Here is a 23242-nt window from a genome sequence, read left to right as displayed (position 1 = left end):
AATTAATCGCCTGAATAATCGATAGATGAATCGATTCTAAGAATATTCAAAAGTGACAGAACTACTGTATTGTGATATTTTTGGGCATCGATGGCAATGTGGCAGGCTGTCAAGAGAATCAAGAATGTTCAGGGGCAACGTTTTGACGCTGTTGTTGTCTTCCAGTTTGTTCCAGAGAAAGGAGAGAAAGGAGAGCCGGCACTTTTGGGAGTGGTAAGAAAACTCATTTTCAAAGACCGACTGTGTTTGGAATCGTTCTGGACTCACCAATTACGATATAAGAGACCTCATTCACTCAGTCCGTTCGATTTGTTGAATGCAATTGATTAATTTATTGCAAAGGACTGGGATAAAGCCTTAGCTGACCCCCCCCACCCCCACAAAACTTTTTATTCTACTGTAATTGCCTATAGATGCCACAAGATGGTGGCAAAGGACTACTTTTGTCTAAATGAAGAATAATGGGGAAAAAAATGATGGACAACTTGCTTTGAAATAACAAGTCAGGGACAAGGTGTTCAATTTATTTTAAAATTATTGTTGTTTTTTTATTGTCTGGCAAAAATTCAACATCTCATCATTATTAACTCATTTGCTCCAAAAAACGTATTAATATGTTCTATTTCAAATGTTACCATGGTTTTAAAATGTACTAACCTTAACCCTTTTTATGCATACAGAAGGCCTTGATGTAGCCTCTGAACTGAAGAGAACACTTAAAGCAATGGTTCTTATTACAAAAACGGCCAGCAGGTGGCAGCAGAGTATAAGAGATTAATCAGGGCTATGTTGCAAAAAGCTCTTTTCCCCTGTGTTTTCAACAGATTTGTGAATAATGATGAAACTTAGCTATGTTCTAATGCTAATTGCTGCAAAACAGAAACAGATACAAATATACTTATTTTTTTCCTGATGAAAGAAGAGACTCTAATCTTTCTTTGGTAGGTTCCATGTTTTTATAGCAATGTGGGCTTGCAAAATCAGTCAAAATCCAGTAAAACAGATGGGAGGAAAGGGGGTTGCCTCGGTGAAAATGGCTGCCAGTGAATTAGTTAAAGGGGAGCCAAACTTTTTTATTATTTTTTTTTATTATTTTTTTGAAGAATGCATTGTATGTGCCACCATTTAAAAGACAGCATTCTGATTATTATTGCATTCGTGGAAAATAATTAAACTGAATAAGTCATCATTCTCAAGCCACCATTACCCAGGACACAGGACAGGACAGTTGCAGTGCAGGTTCGAACAATTGTGGTTTTGTTACAGATTTTTGTAAGAAATGTCAAATAGACGCAAATGATTTGCTTTAGTGGGCCATGTAAAGTGATGCGGTGGGCCAGATCTGGCCCCCGGGCCTTGGGTTTGGCACAGAGAACCTGTACTCGCTACACATCAGCACTACAAAATGGCCAACTCACTATATCTAGCACTTTCTTGTGGAGAGTGATTGTGAACACAGCCTAAAATCAATTCTTCTAACATTTTTTTTTGTGTGTTTTTGTGATTTCAGGGCACACAATTTGTAGGTTCGTACGGGCCTGCGGGACCTCAGGTTGGTGCCTTACAGGATACAAAACACGTCACACACCAAAGTGAACTGAATGGAGTAAAATGATCCACATAAATGGCCTTATGTGTGTGTGTTCATTTGTGTGTGTGCGCAGGGTCCAGCGGGCTCTCCCGGGATCACGGGGCTGGTGGGACCTCGAGGAGACCCTGGAGAACTGGTCAGGGTTTTCCTCTGTTTGTTGTCAAGCATGCCCCAAACTGGTCTAATCTCTGCGGGCCTCTTAGGGACCCCGAGGACTGCCGGGCCTCAACGGAGTTGACGGGATACCGGGACCGCCGGGAAACGTCATGGTGTTACCGGTAACGTACAAACGGAAACAAAAACAAAGAAAATGATGACTTTTCCGCAACTAAACTAATGTGAATCAATGTAGTTTGTGGATAAGCTATGCGGCTGTCCACATAGTTCTTGTATGCAGTTTTGAGTCTGCTTGTGTGCGTAGTAGAAATGCTTTTTTGTTGGTGTTATCTTTTCCAAAAAGCCAAAGTATGCAGATAAATGCTTGTTCGGGGTAAGGCTATGCGTCCATCCGCATAGTTGCAAAATAGGGGCTCTTGTCTGTTTTTGTGAGCAGGGATTATTTTTTTTTTTTACATTCTAAAAACAGTTGGGTCAAAAGTAACCCAGTTATGGAGCAAAAATGGAGTGATCCACTTTATGGGTCAATTTGACCCAACTTTGAAAAATGGGGTCATTTTGTATAAAACAACCCAACTTTCTGGGTTGTTTTCATATATTTATATATTTATATATATAAATATCAAAATTTATAGAAACATGGTCTACGTACTGTATATAGAATTTTTTAACCTAATTCTGGTTACTTAATTCTGTCTGTTAGCGAGAGCCACCACATCGTGATAACTTACATTGATGTTTCTGCATTTGGCAATTTATTTTTATATTATATTATTAGTATGGGATTTTTTTTAATGGGCTTTCGGTGAACTGATGAATACACACACGCTCGCACGCACGCGCGCACACACACACACACATGCACGCACATACACATACTCACTCACATACAAAATATATATATATATATATATATATATATATATATATATATATATATATATATATTTAAAAAAAAAACATTTATTAATTTTTTTTTTATTTATTTGTTTGTTTGTTTTTAAAAAAAGGAGAGCAATGATGATGTCAAATCGAATGAACAATACTGAGCTCTCCTGAAAAAAAAATAAAAAAATTTAAAAAAAATACAAATGCCAATCTTGACTCTGTTGTAATGTCTTAAAGCTTGTTTATTGAACAAATTTTCAGACTTTTCCAAAATGAAGAAGTTTTTCGTATTAAAAAAATAAATAAAATTTCTCCCTTCAAAACCCGGAAAATAAAACAAGATTAACGCAGGATGCTGAAGAAGTTTGTCTCGTGTCTCGTTTAATTTTTTTTCCTTCCGTTTCAAAAGCTGACGTAGATAAATGCACGATCTGGATAAAGCCATGTTGCTATTTGCATAGTTATTGGGCTAAAAATCTTGAGTCTGTTCATGTGTGCGGTGGAAGTGATTATTATAAAAAATATATATATAATTCGGGCAGCATCTTAAGTCTGTTTGTGTCGTGGATTTTTGTTTTTCTACGTGGCGGTCTGAATAGTTATAAGTTAGTTAGTTATAAGTTCTAGTCTTGTGTGTTTACTGGAAATTGTTTCGCAATAACAAAAAGTACCCAGATCAATGCTGAGAAAAAGCTACGCCTCTGTCCGCATAGCCGCTAGGTAATGAATCTCGACTGTCTGTTTTTTTGTGTGCAGTTTAGGGGGGGTGGTGGTCCAAAATCGGCCATCGTTTCTGCACAGGAGGCTCAAGCTCAGGCCATCCTGCAGCAAACCAAGGTAAACCAACGCCTCACCTCCAATAAATTCAACCGGATTGACCTCTGTAAATTGCATCTTGCTTCTTTTTTGTAGTTGTCAATGAAGGGTCCTCCTGGTCCACTTGGCCTTAGAGGACGGCCTGGTCCACTTGTGAGTTTTTAATCACCAACACACACGCACACGTGCATCCTATATCAGGGGTGGCCAAGTTCGGTCCTCGAGAGCCACCATCCTGCCTGTTTTCCACGTCTTCCTCCTTCAGCGCAGCTGATTCTAATGATCAGCTCATCAGCAAGCTTTGCAGAAGCCTGACAACGATCCTGATCATGAATCGGGTGTGTCAGTGGAGAGAAACATGGAAAACAGGCTGGATAGGGGCTCTTGAGGACCGAACTTGGCCACCCCTGTACTATATTAACTCATTTGCTCCCAAGAAAAATATAAAACGATCTATTTTAAATATTACCATGCTCCCAAAGACATATTTATATGTTTTTATTTATTTATGCTACGGCATACAGAAAGCTTTGATGCAGCCTCTGACCTATAGAGGCAATGGTAGTTATTACAAAAAAACGGCCAGCAGGTGGCAGCAGAGTATAAGAGATCAACCAGGGTCATGTTGCAACAAGTTCAAGCGTTTTCAACAGATTTGTGAATAATGATTAAACTTAGCCATATTCTAATGCTAATTGCTGCAAAACGGAAACAGATACAAATATACATTTTTTTTCCTGGTGACAGAAGAAACTTAAATCTTTCTTTTGGTAGGTTCCATGTTTTTTTTATAGCAATAGCAATAGAACAGAATATTCTGTGGGCCTTGCAAAATCTGTCAAAATCCAGTAAAACAGACGGGAGCGAAGGGGGTTGCTTCAGTGAAAATAGCTGAGTTGATTTTCTTTTTCTTTTTTGTCTTCCAGGGCGTACCAGGTCCATCCGGCCTGAAGGGCAGCAATGGAGAACTGGGACCACCTGTAAGTATAAGCTGGTTGTCACGGTAACACACACTCCTTTCGCCCTAACAAAGCCCCCCCCCCAATCAGGGTTCACCCGGAGCCCCTGGAATCCCAGGCCAGAATGGACGCCTTGGGAAAAGGGTGGGACTTTTTTTTTTTAATGGCAAGTTTATACGTGTTGATGCATGGAGGCTAACGTTTGTTTGGATGTTTGTCAGGGACGAGCCGGGGCAGACGGCGGGCGAGGCGACATCGGAGAGACGGGGGTGAAGGTGAGCCGTGAACACGACCGCTCGGCACATTGAAAATTTCATCCTAAAACTGTTTGTGCTCGTAGGGGGACAGAGGCTTCGACGGCCTACCTGGTCTGCCCGGAGACATGGGACATAAAGTAAGTACCGCAAACAAAAGGACATTTGGTGAACATCTCTGTCTTTACAGGACAAACTAGTCTCAAAGTTTCAAGGTCCCGTGCTCTAAATTGGAACAAAAGTCTAGATTTTTTTCAACTTTTAGTTTTTCCAGCAGCGCAGCAAATTCTAGGGTTTGAAAGTTCCGAAAATTCAAAATCATCACCTGAGACCAGTTTCGCTGATCAACAGGAAATTGGGTGGACATGTACGCACAAAAAAAGTCTCAAGGACTCATGCCCAGAATAGAACATGACGTCGGCCATTTTGGTTCATAGTAGTTCTTTTGGGTGAAAACCCTGAAAAGATTTTTCGGGGGGGGGGGGGGGGGGGTAAATAGCCCCGAAAACCAGTTTTGTACAATTGGGTGGACATGTCTATCATAAAAGACACGCAGAAATGACCAATGACCACAATTCAACTCGAAGTCAACCATTTTGGTTCAGAGCAGCCATTTTGGCTAAATTCCAGTTTTTTTACTTTGAAAACCTGATCCCGACCCCTGACAGAAGATTGGATATTGTTATACGGCTAGCCAAAACAGCAGCACCCACCAAAGCATATGAGCAGTCCCTCAGACAAATAAAAGCATGGGGGTCTTATTGTAAATGATTTTGAAATGCATGATGGAACGAGCTGCCGTTTTATGTATTTCTTCAGGGTGACCGGGGAAAACCGGGGCCCACGGGTCCTGCCGGAGAGCCAGGAGAAAAGGTTGAATATTTAATATTGACTGAGTCACGTTTCTTGTTGTTTTTGACACTGTTGTCGTTGTCATACGCAGGGTTCTGAAGGCCCGCCTGGGCCAAGAGGTCAACCGGGAGATGCTGTGAGTGTCCACGTGGACTAAATGACGTTTTTTTTGTTTTTCCTCACACTGGAAAAGTGTTACTTTCATACACCAACTTAAACTCACACAGTGTTGGAAGGTTGTCACGGTTCTTTACATTTGGAAGCCTTAACAAGTGTAAAAATGTTGTGTGCTAGGGTTCCAGAGGTATGAATGGCCCTCGAGGTCGTTCGGGACCCGCAGGACAGTCAGTGAGTGTGAACTTTTCCAAAACACACACACACACGCACACGTTTGTTTTACTATCTTTGTGGGGCCGTCTCATTGACTTCATGCATTTCCTAGCCCCTAACCCCAACCATCAAAAATGACTGCCTGCCCTAACCTCAACCATAACCCAATTCAAACCTAAACTCTAAAACCAAAGCGGTCTGAACTTGTGGGGCCCAGCAAAATGGCCCCACAACTCTGTGAAATCCCGAAATGTCGGCCCCACTATGTCACAAAAACAAGACCACACACACACACACACACACACACACACACACACACTCACACACTCTCCCTTTTAAAATACCTGTCTCATTTCTTCTCGCAGGGCATTCGGGGAGTCGATGGCGTTCAAGGTTCAAAGGGTAACATCGTGAGTCTTTCAAATCATGTCCTAGCCTGATCCGGAGCCCCGATCGACCTCAAGGTTTTTGTTTACGCGCGCGTGCGTTTGTTTGTGTGCTCGTGTTTAAGGGGGCCCCGGGAGACATCGGCGCACCAGGACAGCAAGGCAACCCTGGAATTCAGGTACAAGCACACTCAAAAAGAAGAGCAGAATCGCCTTGAAAAGTCCCGACTGTTACAAAATCTTCTACGGCTCCCTCAGGGCTTTCCTGGTCCTCAGGGATTAGTCGGACATCCCGGAGAGAAGGTAAAAAGCAGGAAAAGATTTGAGCACTTTTGTGGGTCGGAGGCGTTTCAGCTGTTTCTTTTCTTTTCCGTGTCTGACAGGGGCCGCAAGGGAAGAAAGGGCTGCAGGGTTTACCTGGAAATGACGGCCCTCCCGTAAGCTAACACCTTCCCATCAAGTCGTGGCATGTAAAGAGCTTGACACGGCAGAATCGGAACATCCTACTGACTGACTCAGACATTATTTTTTTGGGATAAGCAAACTTGCTGCCGATGGAAGTTACAACTTTCTTCCTTCTGTTGCAAGCACTACCGTGACACATTAGCGTGTCATGTTAGCAATATTAGCGTGTGTTCTCGCTAACAGGGTCATCCCGGACGAGAAGGTACTCCAGGTGAAAAAGGTTTGCCGGTAAGATGAGTACGTTTGTTCAAAAAATGTTATGCTCAAAAAATAATAATCATTTTTGGTTGCAGGGTCCCGTGGGAGTGCAGGGGCCTGTCGGATATCCCGGACAACGAGGAGTCAAGGTTGGGGTTATTGCGTCTATGCCGTTATAGCGGGAAAACAAAATGAGAATACTATTTTTTGTGAATCAACTCATGATAGGACCTAAATTTGAGGTTGCTCAAAGAAACTGACTTCAGGGGCTGAATTTTTGCAGGACAGTTTTTTTGTATTCAAGAAATGGCCCAAATTTGCCCAAAAGGGTTCATTTGCACTAAAATGACAAACATCCTGTGCGTTTTCAGGCATGACTTCTTGAGACTTTTTTTGTGAGTCTACTCATGTTAGACCTGCCTACCAAATTTGAGGTTGCTCAAAGAAACTGACTTCAGGGACTCAATTTTTTTCAGGACCGTTTCCCCCCCCCCCCCCAAGAACTGGCCAAAACTAGCCTTAAAGAGTTAATTCGCACTAAAATTACAGACTTCCTGTGCGTTTTCAGGCATGACTTCCTGAAACTTCTTTTTTTTTATAAGTTTACTCATGGTAGACATGTCTACCAAATTTGAAATCGGTAAAGAAAACCAGCTTTGGGGGCTGAATTTTTCAACTTTTTTTTTTACTTTTTTTGTGAGTCTACTCATGTTAGACCTGCCTACCAAATTTGAGGTTGCTCAAAGAAACTGACTTCAGGGACTCAATTTTTTTCAGGACTGTTTTTTTTCCCCCCCCAAGAACTGGCCAAAACTAGCCTTAAAGAGTTAATTCGCACTAAAATGACAGACTTCCTGTGCGTTTTCAGGCATGACTTCCTGAATTTTTTTTTTTATAAGTTTACTCATGGTAGACATGTCTACCAAATTTGAAATCGGTAAAGAAAACCAGCTTTGGGGGCTGAATTTTTCAAGGACAGTCGAAGTCAAGTTGGAAGGAAATTGTTAAGATAACATCGTGTGTGTTTTTGGGGCCTCCACAGTACAAACCTACTGTTTTTGTGAGTCTACCTAGGAAAGACATTTCTACCAAATGTCTTGTGACGATATAAAACTGGCTTTGAGGACTGATTTTTTTTTTGTAGAATAAGTTTGTCTTTGTAGGAAATTGCCAAAATGAACCTAAAATGGCCACTTCAAACCACCACGAGTTTTTTGTGGGTCTACTCCGGAGAGACAAGCATAGGTACCAAATTTTAGGTTGTTAAAGGAAACGGACTTTGGGGACGTCATGATTTTTTGTTGTGTTGAAAATGAGCCTTTAAAAAATGAGTCTAACGCAGCCACTTCAAATCCAAACGTTCAACTTCTTCCATCCATTCGCGTGTGTTGACCAGGGAGCGGATGGCGTCCGAGGACTGAAGGGCAGCAAAGGCGAGAAGGTCATCTCCATCATCTACAGCATCTTCATTCTATCTTCAAATGTCAACTTCCTCGCTAACCTCCCGTCGTCTCCCACGTCAGGGCGAGGACGGCTTCCCCGGAGCCAAGGGTGAGATGGGCGGCAAAGGCGACGGAGGCGACAACGGTGCTCCGGGAGGACGCGGGGAAGACGGGCCCGAGGGGCCCAAAGGGCAACTGGGGCCTCTGGGAGAAACGGGACCCGCGGGGACATCTGGAGAAAAGGTATGGAGTACAATACTAAAAAAAAAGTATGGCTACCGCAGATTACGCAATCGCTTTTTAGGGATTTCCAAAACAATGTTAAAATGAATTGAAATCTATTCTTCTGTTCCAGCCAGGCCCCGCCTCTTAAAGACACATTTCGAACACACAGATATTGTAATGCGTAAATATTTTTCCGATATACTTCATGCTTGTATTTTATGTTCAAATACATTTATAGTGTGTTTAAAATGTGTCTTTTTTTAATAATTTAAATGCTGCTGATGGGTATAGAAAGTATCACTGTAATGCGAGTCTTTAGGTCAAGACTTCTTTTTGTTGGGGGGGGGGGGGGGGTTTAACATTGAGACTTTTGTAACCCCGCTTGCATATTCAGTTTACTGTTCTCATATTCACCCATTTGTGTTTTTCGTGCTCTTTCTGAAACGCCACAAAATGGCACTAAGGCCCTAAATAATAGGAAAGTAGTCAAATGTCCCTTTGCTGATTTGCAATTTGCTGCTCACAAATGTATATGCTTGTGGATTTTTTGGGGAACTTTCGTCATTAACTATTCACTGATGCGCTCTTTCCGAAACACTCGAAGACGTGTCTCTTTTCCTATTGGACAAAAGTCGTCCTACTTTTCTATTAGACTTTGCTTTGGTGCAATCGTGTGACTTCTTGGTGCCAAGCAAGTATGTTGACGCGATACAGCTCAACTGAAAAACATTTTTTTATATGGCGGGGAGGGGCTAAATTTAGCATGGGTTGTAAGTGGACGAAGTTACGAAAGGGCTTGCAGATTTTTGTGACATTTTATTTAAAGGCCATATTGCAAAAGAAACAAGAGCAGCAGCAACATTAATATTGGACAACTTTTTGCTGTTTTTCAGGGAAAATTAGGAGTACCCGGTTTGCCAGGGTATCCCGGACGACTTGGACCAAAGGTAATTTCATTAATAATCCACCTACATACAGTAAATACATTTAAATTGAATCAGGCGTCTTGTCACAGGGCTCTGATGGCTTTCCTGGAGTATTAGGAGGTCCCGGAGAGAAGGGCAAAAAAGTCAGTGTTTAACTCTTTGAGTGCCAGACGTTTTCAGAAAAGGGATGCCGTGGGTGCCAGCCAATTTGAGCATTTTTGACTGATCTTTCAAGGTCCACAGAAAATCATGTGTTTGGACTATGGAAACACACATACTACCAAATGAAAGATTGGACTCTCATCTTTCATCAGAATTTTTTTTTTGTTTCTACCTTATTCCGTTTTTCAGTAATCAACAATAGAAAATGGTTAGTTTCACCTCTGTTTTGAAAAAAAAACGTATTCTAACGTCTTTGGCACTCCCCCATAGGATTTTACTAAACGTTATTTAACGTTTTTGGCAGTCAAAGAGTTTAAAAAAAAAAACAACATAAAACAAAGAAAAGCTTTTGGCCTATGTCAGTATTTTTACTTGATCCCAAACCATTTCGCTGCATGTACGCAGGGTCCTCCTGGACAACCAGGAAGTGCAGGACAGAGAGGGCCAAATGTAAGTGCAGCACCGACTAGCATTGACACTTTATTAGGTACACCTCAACAATCAATATTCTAAATAAGTAAACTAATAAAATGTATTTTTTATTTTTTTTCAAATCTAATATTGTTTGAACAAAATCAAATAAAGTAATAATTCCTGACATGTCCCCTTCAGGGTGCACGGGGAGGTAGAGGACCCAGAGGGCCCACGGGCAAACCTGGAGAAAAGGTCAGCTGGCTCGCCTCACGTGGAGGGTCACCAGAGGTCGCTGGGATCCACACTCATTTATTTCTTTATTTTTAATCAGGGAGCCTCCGGGCACGATGGCTCCCCTGGATCAAGTGGCGAGAGGGTGAGAGACAGCATAAATACACGAGTTGACGAAACAGGCTGCATGCTGTCCACTCATGGAGTGATTTGCATTTTGAAAGGGACCACAAGGACCTCAAGGAAGGAGTGGAGAGCCTGGACCCAAAGGAGCATCTGTCAGTTCCCCACTCATGAGGACTTTTTTTATTGTCTTTTTTTTTTCATTACATATTTTGATACACAGAAAATCCTTTAATGTGATTCTGTTGTCCCTCTCCCCCCTGCAATCTGACTCACTTGTGCAGGGCACAGGCGGGAAAGACGGTCTTCCGGGACACCCGGGTCAACGGGGAGAAGCGGCAAGTGACAAACCAACTCATCTTCTTTGTGGGATTTGGAGGAAGCGTGGATGTTCTTTTCCTGACCATTTTGTTTTTAACTGCAGGGATTCCAAGGGAAGACGGGACCCCCGGGACCCTCTGGTGTGGTGGGGCCACAGGTGTGTCCGCGACCCAAAAGTCCGTCTGTAGCAAACCTGGGAAGTTAAAAGAAAAATGAACCTCTGACAACCGTTTCAGAGGTCAACTTGAAATTGGGCGGACATGTCGTTCACGAAAGGGCACACAAAATAAGTCTCAAGTACCCGTGGCTGAAATTGAACAGGAAGTCGGCCATTTTGGTCAGCTGGCTTTCGAGCTGATGTGCTGTTGATTTTAACTTTTTTTGGGCAGTCCAATGCAAACGTCATCTAAACCTTGTGTAAGAAAAAGCGATAGTGAGAGTGGGGTAAGTAGTGCCAATTTTTACGTAAATATAATATATAATAATGAAATACAACTAATCATTATAGAGTAAATAATCATCATTTAGGGGAAATGGCGTTGGCACAACTTAACCCTGGTCCTTTGGCACAAATGACCCCAAGCCCACCATTTTGAAAAATATGCATCCCCCAGCTGTTTTGAGCCAGCATCATGCGAACCATAATATAGACTCGCGTTGTATCTTTCTAAAGCACTAAAACGTGTGTGACCTGTTATCAAAGTTGTCTATAATTCTTCAAACACAGCCATCAAAAGACGTTAATCATAGAAATTTTACTTTGGAGGGCAAAAAAAAAAGTTTGGGGAATTTATATGCGCTCATCTCTCAAGCCATGTGTCTCCCCTTTTTTTTTTCTTTTTTTTTCTCTTCAGGAGAGCTCAGTATTGTTCATTCGATTTGACATCATCATTGCTCTCCTTTTTTAAAAAAATAAATAAATAAAATAAATTAAAAAAATTTAAATGTTTTTTTTTTTTATTTATATACATATATATATATACATATACACACATATATATATATATATATATATATATATATTTTTTTTTTTTTTTGAATGTGTATGTGCGTGTGTGTGTGTGTGTGTGCGTGTGTGCGTGCGAGCATGTGTGTATTCATCAGTTCACCTAAAGCCCATTAAAAAAAATCCCATACTAATAATATAATATAATAATAAATTGCCAAATGCAGAAACATCAATGTAAGTTATCACGATGTGGTGGCTCTGGCTAACAGACAGAATTAAGTAACCAGAATTAGGTGTCTCCCCTTTTGAGCGAAATGGATGTCTCTTCAAAAATGTGTGGTCACATGACCAACTTCTTCTATGGTTTTCTAAATTACAGGGGTGGAACTACTTGCCCCTTGGCACAAATTACCCCACTCTCCCCTTAATAATTGTTATTTTTAAAGACCAACTTTATTCAATAATAAAACAAAATCAGCAATGAACATAAAAGATAAGCTTTACCAATTAGTATTATTATAACTAAGAGTGTTTGCGTAAAAGTGACATCATTTTGGATTTCTGTGAGCTCGCAGCCGCCTGTGATGGGTCCTCTTTTATTGAGCCACTCTTCCTTCTGTGTGCGTTCCAGGGAAAATCGGGCGAGCCCGGCCCAACAGGGGACCGAGGTCACCCGGGTTCACCGGGCGTACCCGGCGAACACGGTTTACCCGGCTCGGCCGGGAAGGAAGGTGGAAAGGTGGGTGCGGGAATTCACTCTCAGCCGTCGCCATCATCAACACGGAGTCATCTTCTGTTGGTTTGGTTGATCCTCAGGGTGATCCTGGATTGCCCGGAACCATGGGGAAGAGCGGACCCCCGGGATTGAAGGGCTTCAGGGGGAGCAGAGGGGCTTCTGGCGTTATGGTAACGCAAACAAGTCACTTTACCGAATCGTCGATATGATTTCAAATACAGTGACCATAAGTTTCATGTCCTTAGGGGCCTCCAGGTCTGAAAGGAAGCGTGGGACCCTCTGGTGCACCCGGCGCCATCGTGAGTTACCGCAAAAATGGGCGGGGGTCACTCACTGGTCGCTCCGTTCTTCACTTCAGCCCACCATGCTGTTATATTATCAAAAGTTAGCTCATATTTGTAGGGTATATGTTTTTTTTTAATTTATTGCACAAATAAAATGTAGTGATTTCTCTCATTAATTAATTGGTGTATTGATTCATTATAAATAATAAAATTGGCATATTTTTTTAATTACAATATTACGTCTGCAACAGTTTTTAATTTGTTATCAAATAATTGCTTAATTGATTTATTGTAATTCATAAAGTAAAACGAAACAAAAAATTCAATTAAGTGTCAATAACAGAAATTTAAAAAAAAAAAATTATTTTTATTTTATAAATCAATCAATCATAAAATAGCAACTTGATTGCATTGAATTTATTTTATAAAGCATTTTAAAAATGTGCAAACAATTTTCACATACATTGAACCATTTTATTAACTATTGTATTTGTTCTTAAATAGCCAAGTGTATTGTGAATAGTACAATAAAAAGTTAAATAAACAATTATATATTTACATTTAACAAATTTTATGTGGATTAATTTACATAATAAAATAAAAAAGAATGTAAAATCAACAGTATAACATCTACATTTAAAAGCATTAAGACATTAAATAAGTAATTATAATTATATATGATTATAAATGATTAGAATTAGAATTGACACAAAAAAGCTCTATTACACACATACATTGTTTTTAACGTTTTGTTTTCTGTCACATGATCTGGCCCAAATAATTTTTTTAAAAAGTGATTTAATTGAACCTGAACAGCATTTGTTCCTGTTGGTGTAGGGGCCGTCCGCCGAGAGAGGCCTCCCCGGGGCGGCCGGTGCCATTGGACAGCCGGGACGGGCTGGACCCATTGGAGGACCAGGACCAATGGGAGAGAAGGGCGAACCTGTAAGATTTGCAATTAATACCTTAAACAAAAATGTTGTGCTTACTTGGGCCTGACTGATAGAAAAAACATTTTTAGGCCGATGCTGATGCTTGTATTTGGCAGAATAAATTTTAAAAAAGTTTGTTCTAATATTCATATTTTTTTGCTTATTTTGTAATGATTAAATTTTTTTTTTTTTAATCTTCAAATGTTGGCAAGAATGAGATGATTTCTGCCGATTTGAAAAAGCGCTTATTCTGGCCAATTGCGCATGTTTTGTCCTAGGGTGAGAAAGGTCCATTTGGACCAGCAGGTCAGGATGGAGAACAGGGCCCAGTGGGCATGCTCGGAGCTACAGGCCCTCCAGGACCCGCAGGAGATGATGGAGACAAGGTAATCAAAAGCGGGGCTGCGGTGGGAAGTTTTAACACCCGACTCACCTGTGCCGTCCCGCCAGGTTACGCCAAAAGAAAGTCGCAAATTTTGTACATCACACCAGATGCTTCCACTTTACTGGATTTTGTGTAAATGGCATAGGTGAATAAATTCCTACTCTAAGGTAGTCTTTGAATCTCTGGGACTAGCAGAAGTTCTGGTATCTCCGAAAGCGGAAAATGATGGCCATGTTGGAACAATCTAAGCCTCTTTATCACAGAATTACTGTCCCACTATCATCCATCCATTATCTGATAGTATGTATTTTTTTATTAACTCATTTCCTCCAACAAACGCATTAAGAATTTTTTTTGTTTTGTTGTTGTTCTTTGCAAGAGCAGACAGAAGGCTTTGATGCCGCCTCTGAACTGAAGAGAAGGCTTGAAGCAATGGTAGTTATGACCAAAAGAGTATAAGAGATCAACCAGGGCCATGTTGCAAAAAGCTCTTTCCCCCACTGTTTTAAAAAGATTTGTGAATACTGATGAAACTTAAACTATATTCTAATGTGAATTGCTGCAAAACAGAGACAGATACACTTCTTTTTCCTGATGAAAAAAAGAGTCTAATCAATCTCCATGTTTTTATAGCAATAGAACACAATATTCTGTGGGCCTTGCAAAATCAGTTAAAATCCAGTCAAACGGCCGGCCGGGAGCAAAGGGGGTTGCTTCAGTGAAAATGGCTGAGTTCAACGACAACAACATGACGTTAGAAGAAAATGTAAGGCTTTACATGGTACTAACGAGGTGTGTATCTACAGGGGGAGCAAGGAGGACCCGGCCAGAAAGGAAGTAAAGGCGACAAAGGCGAATATGTGAGTCTCAAACTAGACACTCAACATGGCCGCCATAAGCATAACACCTTGGATAATGTCTCCGCAGGGACCTCCAGGACCCACTGGTACTCAGGGGCCCCTCGGACAACCGGGACTTCCCGTGAGTCGGCTCGTGTTGATGTTGCACCGGTCAAAGCGAAAACCAGAGAATTTGGGATGAAAGCCCAACAATTGTGACGCTGCCCATTGGACAACTTCCTGTGTGTTGTTCCAGGGTCAAGACGGGGAGGTCGGGCCCCGGGGTCAGCAGGGAATGTACGGACCCAAAGGAGACGAGGGACTTCGTGGCTTCAAGGGTTTGAGAGGACCGATAGGATTGCAGGTGAGTCGCGCACAGCCAATCAGGGCGCCGGGTCGCGCGTCGCGGACCATGCTTCGATGTTTCTCATTTCAAGGGCATGCCGGGCCTTCCTGGTGAAAAAGGCGAGAGCGGACATGCTGGGCTGATGGTGAGCTGGCAGCCATTTTCTTTCGACATCACATCAACCCGTACATTTCTCTCATTCATTTAGAGGTCTGCTTTTTAGGGTCCACCTGGGCAACAAGGGCCCAGGGGTTCTCAAGGACCAATCGGAGGACTGGTACGGAACATCCGACGTATGTTTCAATACATTTAAATGGATTGGGTTCTGATGAGTTTTATGTTTTATTCAGGGGCCCACGGGTCGGCATGGTATGGTTGGACAGCCCGGTGTGGTCGGAGAAAAGGTCATAATTACACTTGCTTTAGGTCACTTCCCATTCAGTGGTTTTCATTTCAACCCTCGCATCTTATACGATATCCCGTCATTCGTCTCTCGCCAAGGGGGAGGATGGTGAATCAGGTGATCCCGGCCCCGTCGGTTTTGCGGGGAAAATGGCAAGTTTGATTTTCACCTCATACTTTGTCAGAACTGGCCCTTTACGTCCGCCTTCTTTGGTACCTTAGGGTGAGACGGGTGACCACGGGGAAAAAGGAGATGCTGGTCTATCAGGAGCGGCTGGTCCTCCGGGTTCCCGAGGCACCCAAGGGGAGGACGGAGCCAAGGGCAATGCGGTGAGTCGCCATCGAACCCCCTCAAAAAACAGTCGGGAAATATATTCAACAACAAAACATGTTATAATAGGACTGCTCTGGTCTCAGGGTCCGATTGGTGTCACTGGGGACCTGGGACAGCAAGGGGAGGCTGGACCCAATGTGAGTGGACCCGCTCCTTTACCACATCCTAGCCACTAATGAACACCATCCTCACAATCACTGATTTTCATGTGGATACATTTCATGTTTGATGTTCTGTCAGGGTGTTGACGGCCTTCCTGGTTCTAAAGGAGACACCGGAGAGCCTGGAAAATCTGTGCGTGCAAATCATACGTGTTAAATATATGAAAAAAATACTATGACTGATAGGTTAACCTGTTTCTTCATTCATTCTCTGCTTCCCAGGGACCACCAGGAGCAGCAGGAGAACCAGGACCACCAGGACCTCCTGGCCGAAGGGTGGGTTTATATTTTCAACCTTGAGTCTAAGCTGACATTCAAAATGAAACACTCCAGATTTAATTCGGGAGACACTTGGATGATGAGGTAGATCCTCTTGGGCCTGGTCTCCATTTTGTCTAAAGTCTAAAATCCCCAAAGTTTTGGTCTTGACTTGGTCCTAACTCCTCAAATAAATATGATTTACTTTGTCTTAACGCTCCAATGTCTTGGTCTTGACTTTTGATGAACTGGCCAAAGTCTTGGTCTTGACTCTTTTCCTATCTTCTTAAAGTCTTGTAAAGTCTTTAAAGTCTTATGACTTCGCCTTGACTCGCACCTCAAACACATTTTCTTGACTTGGTCTTAACGTCCCAAAGTCGAGGTCATTACTTTGCTCCACCTCTGCAAAATTTTGTTTGACTTATGAAGTCTTGGTCTTGACCTGGCCTTAACTCCTAAAAAGTCTTGCCTCAGTGAAATCTTAGCATTTCTATAATGTCCCCCTTCAGGGCCACTTGGGCAAAGCTGGGAAAGACGGAAAAGAAGGCCTTAAAGGAGCCAAGGTAAGCACCAAAAAGCGGTTCCTAAATCACAACTTGGAAAAGTTCACATCTTTTTAAAGGTTTGTTACTTTGTGCTCATGTCAGGGTGCTCCTGGAATTGAGGGTCCCGTTGGAAAAACAGGGCCGGTGGGCCGTCAAGGCCAATCTGGAAAGGCCGGTCCACAAGGTCTCAGAGGGATTCCTGGTCCTGCTGTAAGTCACCTGATCAAGAAATACATTTGTGCAATTGTTACATTCGTCAATCATTTCTCTTTTTTCGCCAGGGAGAACAAGGCCTAACTGGACCAACTGGCCAGACGGGACCACCTGGTCCAATGGTAAGATTGTTTCGATCACACTTCTTTTCTACATCATTCAATTTACAGAGTGTGCCACCGTGTCTTTCAGGGTCCACCAGGATTAATCGGACTAAAAGGAGACCATGGAAAAATCGGAGACAAGGTGAGTTCAAGATCAACGGCGCACATCCACAAACAAACCATGCGAGCTCAATCCGACGTGTGCCACAGGGTCATGGGGGCCTCATAGGTTTGATCGGACCCCCAGGGGACATCGGAGAGAAGGGGGACCGAGGGCTGCCAGGAAATCAGGGACTGCTGGGTACAAAAGGAGATGAGGTATTGAAAACGCAATCGCAAACAAGCCAAACACGAACCGGATCGGCCATCCAGGCAAAGTCAGACCACAACAGTGGCAACTTCACCAAAACTGTGAATGTCATCATTTTTAAAACAGTTCCCAGAATAAGAATTGGTTGACGTGTGTTGGTTTTGACTTGGTCTAAACTCCCCAATGTTATGATCACATGGTCTTCAGTCTTGATCTTGAAGGTCCCCAATGGTGATCGACTGCTGTTTGTTTTGCGTTTAATCTCAGGGCCCCGTTGGCTCTCCTGGTCCTCACGGCCCCCCTGGCCCTACAGGTCTTTCTGTGAGTACAATTCTTAAGATTTAAATATGCATTGGAAGGTAGAGTTGTGGATCAGCCGTCCGTTTGTCTGTCCTTTGCAGGGAACTCTCGGTATAAAGGGTTCGAAAGGAAATCCGGTAAGGGTCTTTACTAACTTGACAGTGTCTGTGACCTGCACTAAACTAATGAGTTTTGTGAACCTAGGGTTCGATTGGACCCCGAGGAGACACTGGACCCGCAGGACCTCCAGGACCCCCCGTGAGTACTGTAAAATAAAATCAAAAAAATAAATGAAAACAATCCTCAATAAACACTTTGAGAATTGAAACTCTCAGGGACTCCCGGCGGTCACACCCCTGCCGGATCGAGGGCGGCCAAGGCGGACCCACGTCCTGGACGGCGCGGTTTTGGAAGGCGAGGACGACATAGTGGGTGGCAGTGAGGAGGACGAGGAGTGGATTCAGGGGGACCAGGCCGAGTCGGACCCTTGGACCAACGACAAGAATGACGGTCAAGGCATGGAGGAGGTGTTCGCCTCACTGTCCTCCATGAAAGTGGAGGTGGAGGGCCTGCGCACCCCCCAGGGGACCTTCCACAGCCCGGCCCGCTCCTGCAAGGAGCTCTGGCTGCTCAGTCCAGAACTTCCCAACGGTACCTCGACAAACTGTATCATCTGTTCATCAAACTGAAGCCTGACATTTTGGGCTGTATTTATTTTCAGACTCCCAATTTGGGGCTTTTTCCTAAAACTTCTGAAAGACCTGACCAGTTATATTTAAACGATGTGACTTGACAAATCATGTTATGTGAAAAACAACCAAAACTTAAGATAACGAACGACAAAGTAGAGAGTCAAAAGAAGGTGAATAAATGACTTGAAGTTTTAACGCCCAATTTACACTGACTGCGGAACGGACGCAGAGCGTTTTCCGTACGGCCGCTGCAAGGAATAGAAAGCATTCCAGTCTGCGTGTCAATTCACATCAGCTGCGTTGCGGTGTGGATGCGGTGCGGATGCGGTGCGAATGCGGCGCGAATGCGGCGCGAATGCGGTGCGGAATGGATGCGGCGCTGCGGAAGGTTTTCGCAAGCATTCTATTTTTTCATGAAGCTGAAGAAATGACACCAGCCGGACAGGAAGTGGAGCGTCGGCATCATGATATATTTGGTATATTTCAAAATAAAACCGTTTTTTTTTTTTCTCTGAGTGGGAAGCTAGCTAACTACATAGTATGACATGAGTCGGACATTTAAGACAAAAACAAGCTCATAATAAATTAAACATGACAAAATAACACTATTTTAACACAAATCGTGCTCAGCCATGGTAGAAGTCCCAGAAATAAAGTCCAAAAGCATATCGATGTGCCAACAGGCAAGTGCGACTTTTGTTTAGCAATAGGAGCCGATATACGCGGTTGTTAAGCACTTGAACTCAACTCAACTCCACCGTGAACCCCCCGTGATCTTGCGATCTGGCGGGTGCAGATTTCCGGACACGGACAGCTCAAGCGGTGTGAATTGCAGTCCGTGCGGATGTCGTACGGAAAAACGCACCGCGGTCGGTTCCGCAGTCGGAGTGAATTGGGTGTTAGGCTTACTTGTAACTTGCCACCTCTGCAGTACTGGACACATTGACAAGGTCTGCAAGTATCTTTCTGACTCAAAGTAGTATACGTAGTAGTTCAGTGCTATGAGTGAACCGTGCGGAAACTCCTCCAGGTGAGTACTGGATCGACCCCAACCAGGGCTGCCACCGAGACTCCTTCAAGGTGTTCTGCAACTTCACCGCTCAGGGTGAGACGTGTCTCTACCCGGACAAGAAATTTCAGTCGGTGAGTTTGACCTCTGCATCTTAAGGAACTTAACTCATTCACTCGCAGCCATTTTCACAGACGCAACCCCCTTTGCTCCCGGCTGTTTTGACTGGATTTGGACTGATTTTGCAAGGCCCACAGAAAATTGTGTTCTATTCCTATAAAAGCATTGAACCAACCAAAAGAAAGTCTCTTCTTTCATCAGGAAAAAAAAGTGTAGCATAGCATAAATAAAAAATTAAAAAAAAAAACATTTAGAAAAAACGTAGAAATATGTCTTTGGGAGCATGGTGATATTTAAAATAGAATATTTTGGGGAGCAAACCAGTTAATGGCTTCAAAAGTCTGAGGTACTAATTGGACTTTGTGTTTACCATCAGGTGAAGCTGGCCGGGTGGAAAGGGGAGAAGCCAGGCACCTGGTACAGTAAATTCCGGAAAGGAAAAGAGGTACACGGTTTATAATGTATTAAACACACTTGTGAAAACTTGAGTCCAAGTTGAATCACGTTAGCCCTCCATTCTGTATGTGAACCTTTCACAAAGACCGGCAGAATACATATTTTTTGAATTTTAGAAACTGGTCTAGCTTTGTCACGGACTGTACATGCGAGTTTGAGGATTACGCCGTCCCTGAAAATGTGCTCTTCCCTTTTTGCCCCCCCCCCCAGTTCTCCTACAGCGGCGTGGACGGCGTTCCGGTGCAGGTGGTGCAGATGAACTTCCTCAAGCTGCTGAGCGCGACGGTCAGGCAGACCTTCACATACCACTGCCTCAACTCTGCCGCCTGGCTCAACGGCCAAGTCGGCGGTTACCAGTCGGCGCTGCGCTTCCGCGGCGGCGGCGGCGAGGAGCTGACGCACCAAAATGCGCACTACATCCGAGCCCTTTACGACGGCTGTCAGGTGAGCGGCAACGGCGCGGACGTTCCTTCATCTTCTTTCTCTTCTTTCTCTTCTTTCTCTTCTTTCTCTTCTTTCTCTTCTTTCTCTTCTTTCTCTTCTTTCTCTTCTTTCTCTTCTTTCTCTTTGCCCACAGCCAATCATCTCTTTCCATATCTCCCCTCTTTGCATCCCGATGTATCCACTGTCGCTCTTCTGCCCATGCCCAAACCATAGTGGGGTTTCCATCCACCCATTTTTATTCGAATTTTTAAGAAATGCAAAAATAAAACTCTAGAAATTTGAAAAAGGGCTCAAAATTCGCAAAAAAAATAAGTTTTTACGCTAGGAGGGGGTGGATTTTGAAGCGTATCGAAAAAAGGAAAATGCGAATTTTGGCTATGGGAACAGGTTATGTCATTTGACCAATTCTTGGTCTCTTAGCCGATAAAATGCATCCGAATATGCACGATAGGGTGACGTGGGCCTCGTAGCGTTCCCTGGAATTTTATTGGAGCGTTTATGGTTGACGCAGATTCGCGGGAGTTATGAAATAAATGGCGCGATTGACAACGGTGCGGGAGGAATTCCAATTAGTGTAACGAGTCGACAGTGACATATTAACTCTTTGACTGCCAAAAACGTTAAATAACGTTTAGTAAAATCCTATGGAGGAGTGCCAAAGACGTTAAAAGACGTTTGTTTCAAAACAGAGGTGAAAGTAACCATTTTCTATTGTTGATTACTCAAAAACGGAATAAGGTAGAAACAAACTTTTTTTTCTGATGAAAGATGAGAGTCCAATCTTTCATTTGGTAGTATGTGTGTTTCCATAGTCCAAACACATAATTTTCTGTGGACCTTGAAAGATCAGTCAAAAGATCAGTCAAAATGCTTAAATCGGCTGGCACCCACGGCATCCCTTTTCTGAAAACGTCTGGCAGTCAAAGAGTTAAGAAAAATGTTTGTAGACAAATGAGGATGTTGACAATATTGACGGCTTTGTAACGGAATGGACGACAAATAATTACCACTCGATGCCCCAAGGTTATTTTACGACTGCGCTCCAGTTATGAAGGTAAACATATTTGGAGTTCTATACCGGCAGATGCGACATTTGTTTGTTGATTTAAAAAAAAAATGTATATTGAATGTTTATAATAATAAACTTAGCAGCTGAGATATGAATTATTTTTAATATTGTTGAATTGCCAGGAAAAGTTCCCGTTTTTGGGGGGTGACTCAAAAGTCACCCTTAAGTTTTAGAGGCATGTTTTGCCGGGCGCTTTAGGCCTTAAAGAAGCGAATATTCGTGCAGTTTTAGAAAAAAAAATGCTACGGTTAATCAAGAATGACAAAAGCAAACTCAAACGACGTCATTGCACGGCGCAGTCACTTCCTGGGCTTCTTCTTCTCTGAAGTTACTGGTGGATCGCATGTCTATGGTGTATAGCGCCACCTACAGCAGCGGAGTCCTCTCAATATTCGCAAAAGAAGAACAGATGGAAACGGGTGTAAGTCGCATGTCCATTTTGCGCAATTTCACTAAATTAGCTCCAAAATTACGAAACAGTTGGACGGAAACTTGACTCGTATCGTTAGCTTTATTTCCAACCTTTCCAAACTGTGCTGTCCTTGTGAAGATCTCATTCCTGCCCCCCGCCCCCCCAAAAAAAAAAACAAACCTTGTCTGATGGCGCTTCTTCCGTCCAGACGCGCTCGGGGCAGGAGAGGACGGTGTTGGAAATGGACGCCCCCGAGTCCTCGGCGCTGCCCGTCGTCGACGTGGCGGTGAGCGACTTCGGCAACGCAGGCCAGAAGTTCGGCTTCCAGGTCGGGCCCGTCTGCTTTGGCGGTTAAACCTTCCGGACGCGATGGGACGGAACCAAAAAAAAAAAAGAGCAAAACTGACTGACTCTTTCAACGTGCAGGGAAAAGAAAAGCAAACTACTTCCAAGACTCCGAGCGGGTGCCTCGTCATATTTATACTTTATTGCTTACTGATAAGGCAGCACGGCGGGCTAGTGGTTAACACGTCTGCTTCGCAGCTCTGAGGTGCGATGCTCGAATCGGAGCGCCATCCTTCCTGTGCGGAACGGCTTTTCTCCGGCTTCGTCCCACATTCCAAAAACGCATCTTAAGTTTATTGGAGACGCTAAATTGTCCACGAGTGGGAACGGTTGCCCTACGGGTGCCCTACGATTGGCTGGCGACCGATCCGGGGTGTACCCTGCCTCTCACCCAAAGTCAGCTGGGATAGGCTGCAGCTCACGCGCCATTCCAATAAGGACAAACACAAAAGAAGATGGATGATAACTGATTGTTGCCTTCACATGCTGCTGCAAAAAAAACTTGAATGGCCAGATTTCGCCCAAATTCACCCGCCAAAAACCTCATTGCTGTTGTTTATTAGCTTTAAGCCACGTTGTTATGCTTATGTGTGTTGTTGTAATGTCATCATGGTGCTATTGTCTACATCGGGAAATTGGGGTTGTGTTTTTAAAAAAAAAAATAAAAAAAATTTTTTTTTTGAAGTTTTCATTGTTTGTACTGGGAAGTGTCTTAATAATAAAAAAAAAAACGAAGTACATAATGTACATTTAAATATTCAATATCCTCCCTCATTTGTCCCCAACCACAAAAAACAGCACCTTTTCAAAAACTGCTGTAAAAAAAACTATAAAATTGACATCAATAGTCATTTCCAGGACTATTTGCTTTTTTTTGTATTATTAGATTTCGAGATC

The 23242-nt window shown here is 43.0% G+C and overlaps 1 protein-coding gene across 3 annotated transcripts in view; it reads left to right on the top strand.

Annotated features, from left to right (window-relative positions):
• Positions 1–23029, top strand: part of LOC144054686 (uncharacterized) — a 45589-nt gene extending 22560 nt beyond the window's left edge. For all 3 annotated transcript variants that reach the window (XM_077569889.1, XM_077569890.1, XM_077569891.1), the window contains 58 exons: positions 166–213; positions 1511–1552; positions 1665–1727; positions 1795–1869; positions 3353–3433; positions 3509–3565; positions 4339–4392; positions 4462–4515; positions 4593–4646; positions 4712–4765; positions 5445–5498; positions 5569–5613; positions 5772–5825; positions 6173–6217; positions 6319–6372; positions 6452–6496; positions 6577–6630; positions 6842–6886; positions 6952–7005; positions 8253–8297; positions 8380–8541; positions 9417–9470; positions 9539–9592; positions 10017–10061; positions 10224–10277; positions 10357–10401; positions 10481–10534; positions 10664–10717; positions 10804–10857; positions 12281–12388; positions 12466–12555; positions 12631–12684; positions 13507–13614; positions 13880–13987; positions 14793–14846; positions 14914–14967; positions 15082–15189; positions 15263–15316; positions 15395–15448; positions 15522–15575; positions 15673–15726; positions 15796–15903; positions 15991–16044; positions 16148–16201; positions 16291–16344; positions 16836–16889; positions 16974–17081; positions 17153–17206; positions 17277–17330; positions 17399–17506; positions 17766–17819; positions 17900–17935; positions 18003–18056; positions 18134–18449; positions 19521–19633; positions 19996–20064; positions 20286–20519; positions 22209–23029. In XM_077569889.1, the coding sequence (XP_077426015.1) occupies positions 166–213; positions 1511–1552; positions 1665–1727; positions 1795–1869; positions 3353–3433; positions 3509–3565; positions 4339–4392; positions 4462–4515; positions 4593–4646; positions 4712–4765; positions 5445–5498; positions 5569–5613; positions 5772–5825; positions 6173–6217; positions 6319–6372; positions 6452–6496; positions 6577–6630; positions 6842–6886; positions 6952–7005; positions 8253–8297; positions 8380–8541; positions 9417–9470; positions 9539–9592; positions 10017–10061; positions 10224–10277; positions 10357–10401; positions 10481–10534; positions 10664–10717; positions 10804–10857; positions 12281–12388; positions 12466–12555; positions 12631–12684; positions 13507–13614; positions 13880–13987; positions 14793–14846; positions 14914–14967; positions 15082–15189; positions 15263–15316; positions 15395–15448; positions 15522–15575; positions 15673–15726; positions 15796–15903; positions 15991–16044; positions 16148–16201; positions 16291–16344; positions 16836–16889; positions 16974–17081; positions 17153–17206; positions 17277–17330; positions 17399–17506; positions 17766–17819; positions 17900–17935; positions 18003–18056; positions 18134–18449; positions 19521–19633; positions 19996–20064; positions 20286–20519; positions 22209–22355 (4224 nt within the window). In that variant the 3' untranslated portion in view covers positions 22356–23029. The remainder of the gene's footprint in view (positions 1–165; positions 214–1510; positions 1553–1664; positions 1728–1794; positions 1870–3352; positions 3434–3508; positions 3566–4338; positions 4393–4461; positions 4516–4592; positions 4647–4711; positions 4766–5444; positions 5499–5568; positions 5614–5771; positions 5826–6172; positions 6218–6318; positions 6373–6451; positions 6497–6576; positions 6631–6841; positions 6887–6951; positions 7006–8252; positions 8298–8379; positions 8542–9416; positions 9471–9538; positions 9593–10016; positions 10062–10223; positions 10278–10356; positions 10402–10480; positions 10535–10663; positions 10718–10803; positions 10858–12280; positions 12389–12465; positions 12556–12630; positions 12685–13506; positions 13615–13879; positions 13988–14792; positions 14847–14913; positions 14968–15081; positions 15190–15262; positions 15317–15394; positions 15449–15521; positions 15576–15672; positions 15727–15795; positions 15904–15990; positions 16045–16147; positions 16202–16290; positions 16345–16835; positions 16890–16973; positions 17082–17152; positions 17207–17276; positions 17331–17398; positions 17507–17765; positions 17820–17899; positions 17936–18002; positions 18057–18133; positions 18450–19520; positions 19634–19995; positions 20065–20285; positions 20520–22208) is intronic.
• The last annotated feature ends 213 nt before the right edge of the window (positions 23030–23242 follow it).

This window comes from Vanacampus margaritifer, chromosome 7, assembly GCF_051991255.1.
Source record: "Vanacampus margaritifer isolate UIUO_Vmar chromosome 7, RoL_Vmar_1.0, whole genome shotgun sequence".
Lineage (NCBI taxonomy): Eukaryota > Metazoa > Chordata > Actinopteri > Syngnathiformes > Syngnathidae > Vanacampus > Vanacampus margaritifer.
Note: the sequence above shows the minus strand (reverse complement) of the source record. Positions and strands in the feature narration are given on the sequence as shown.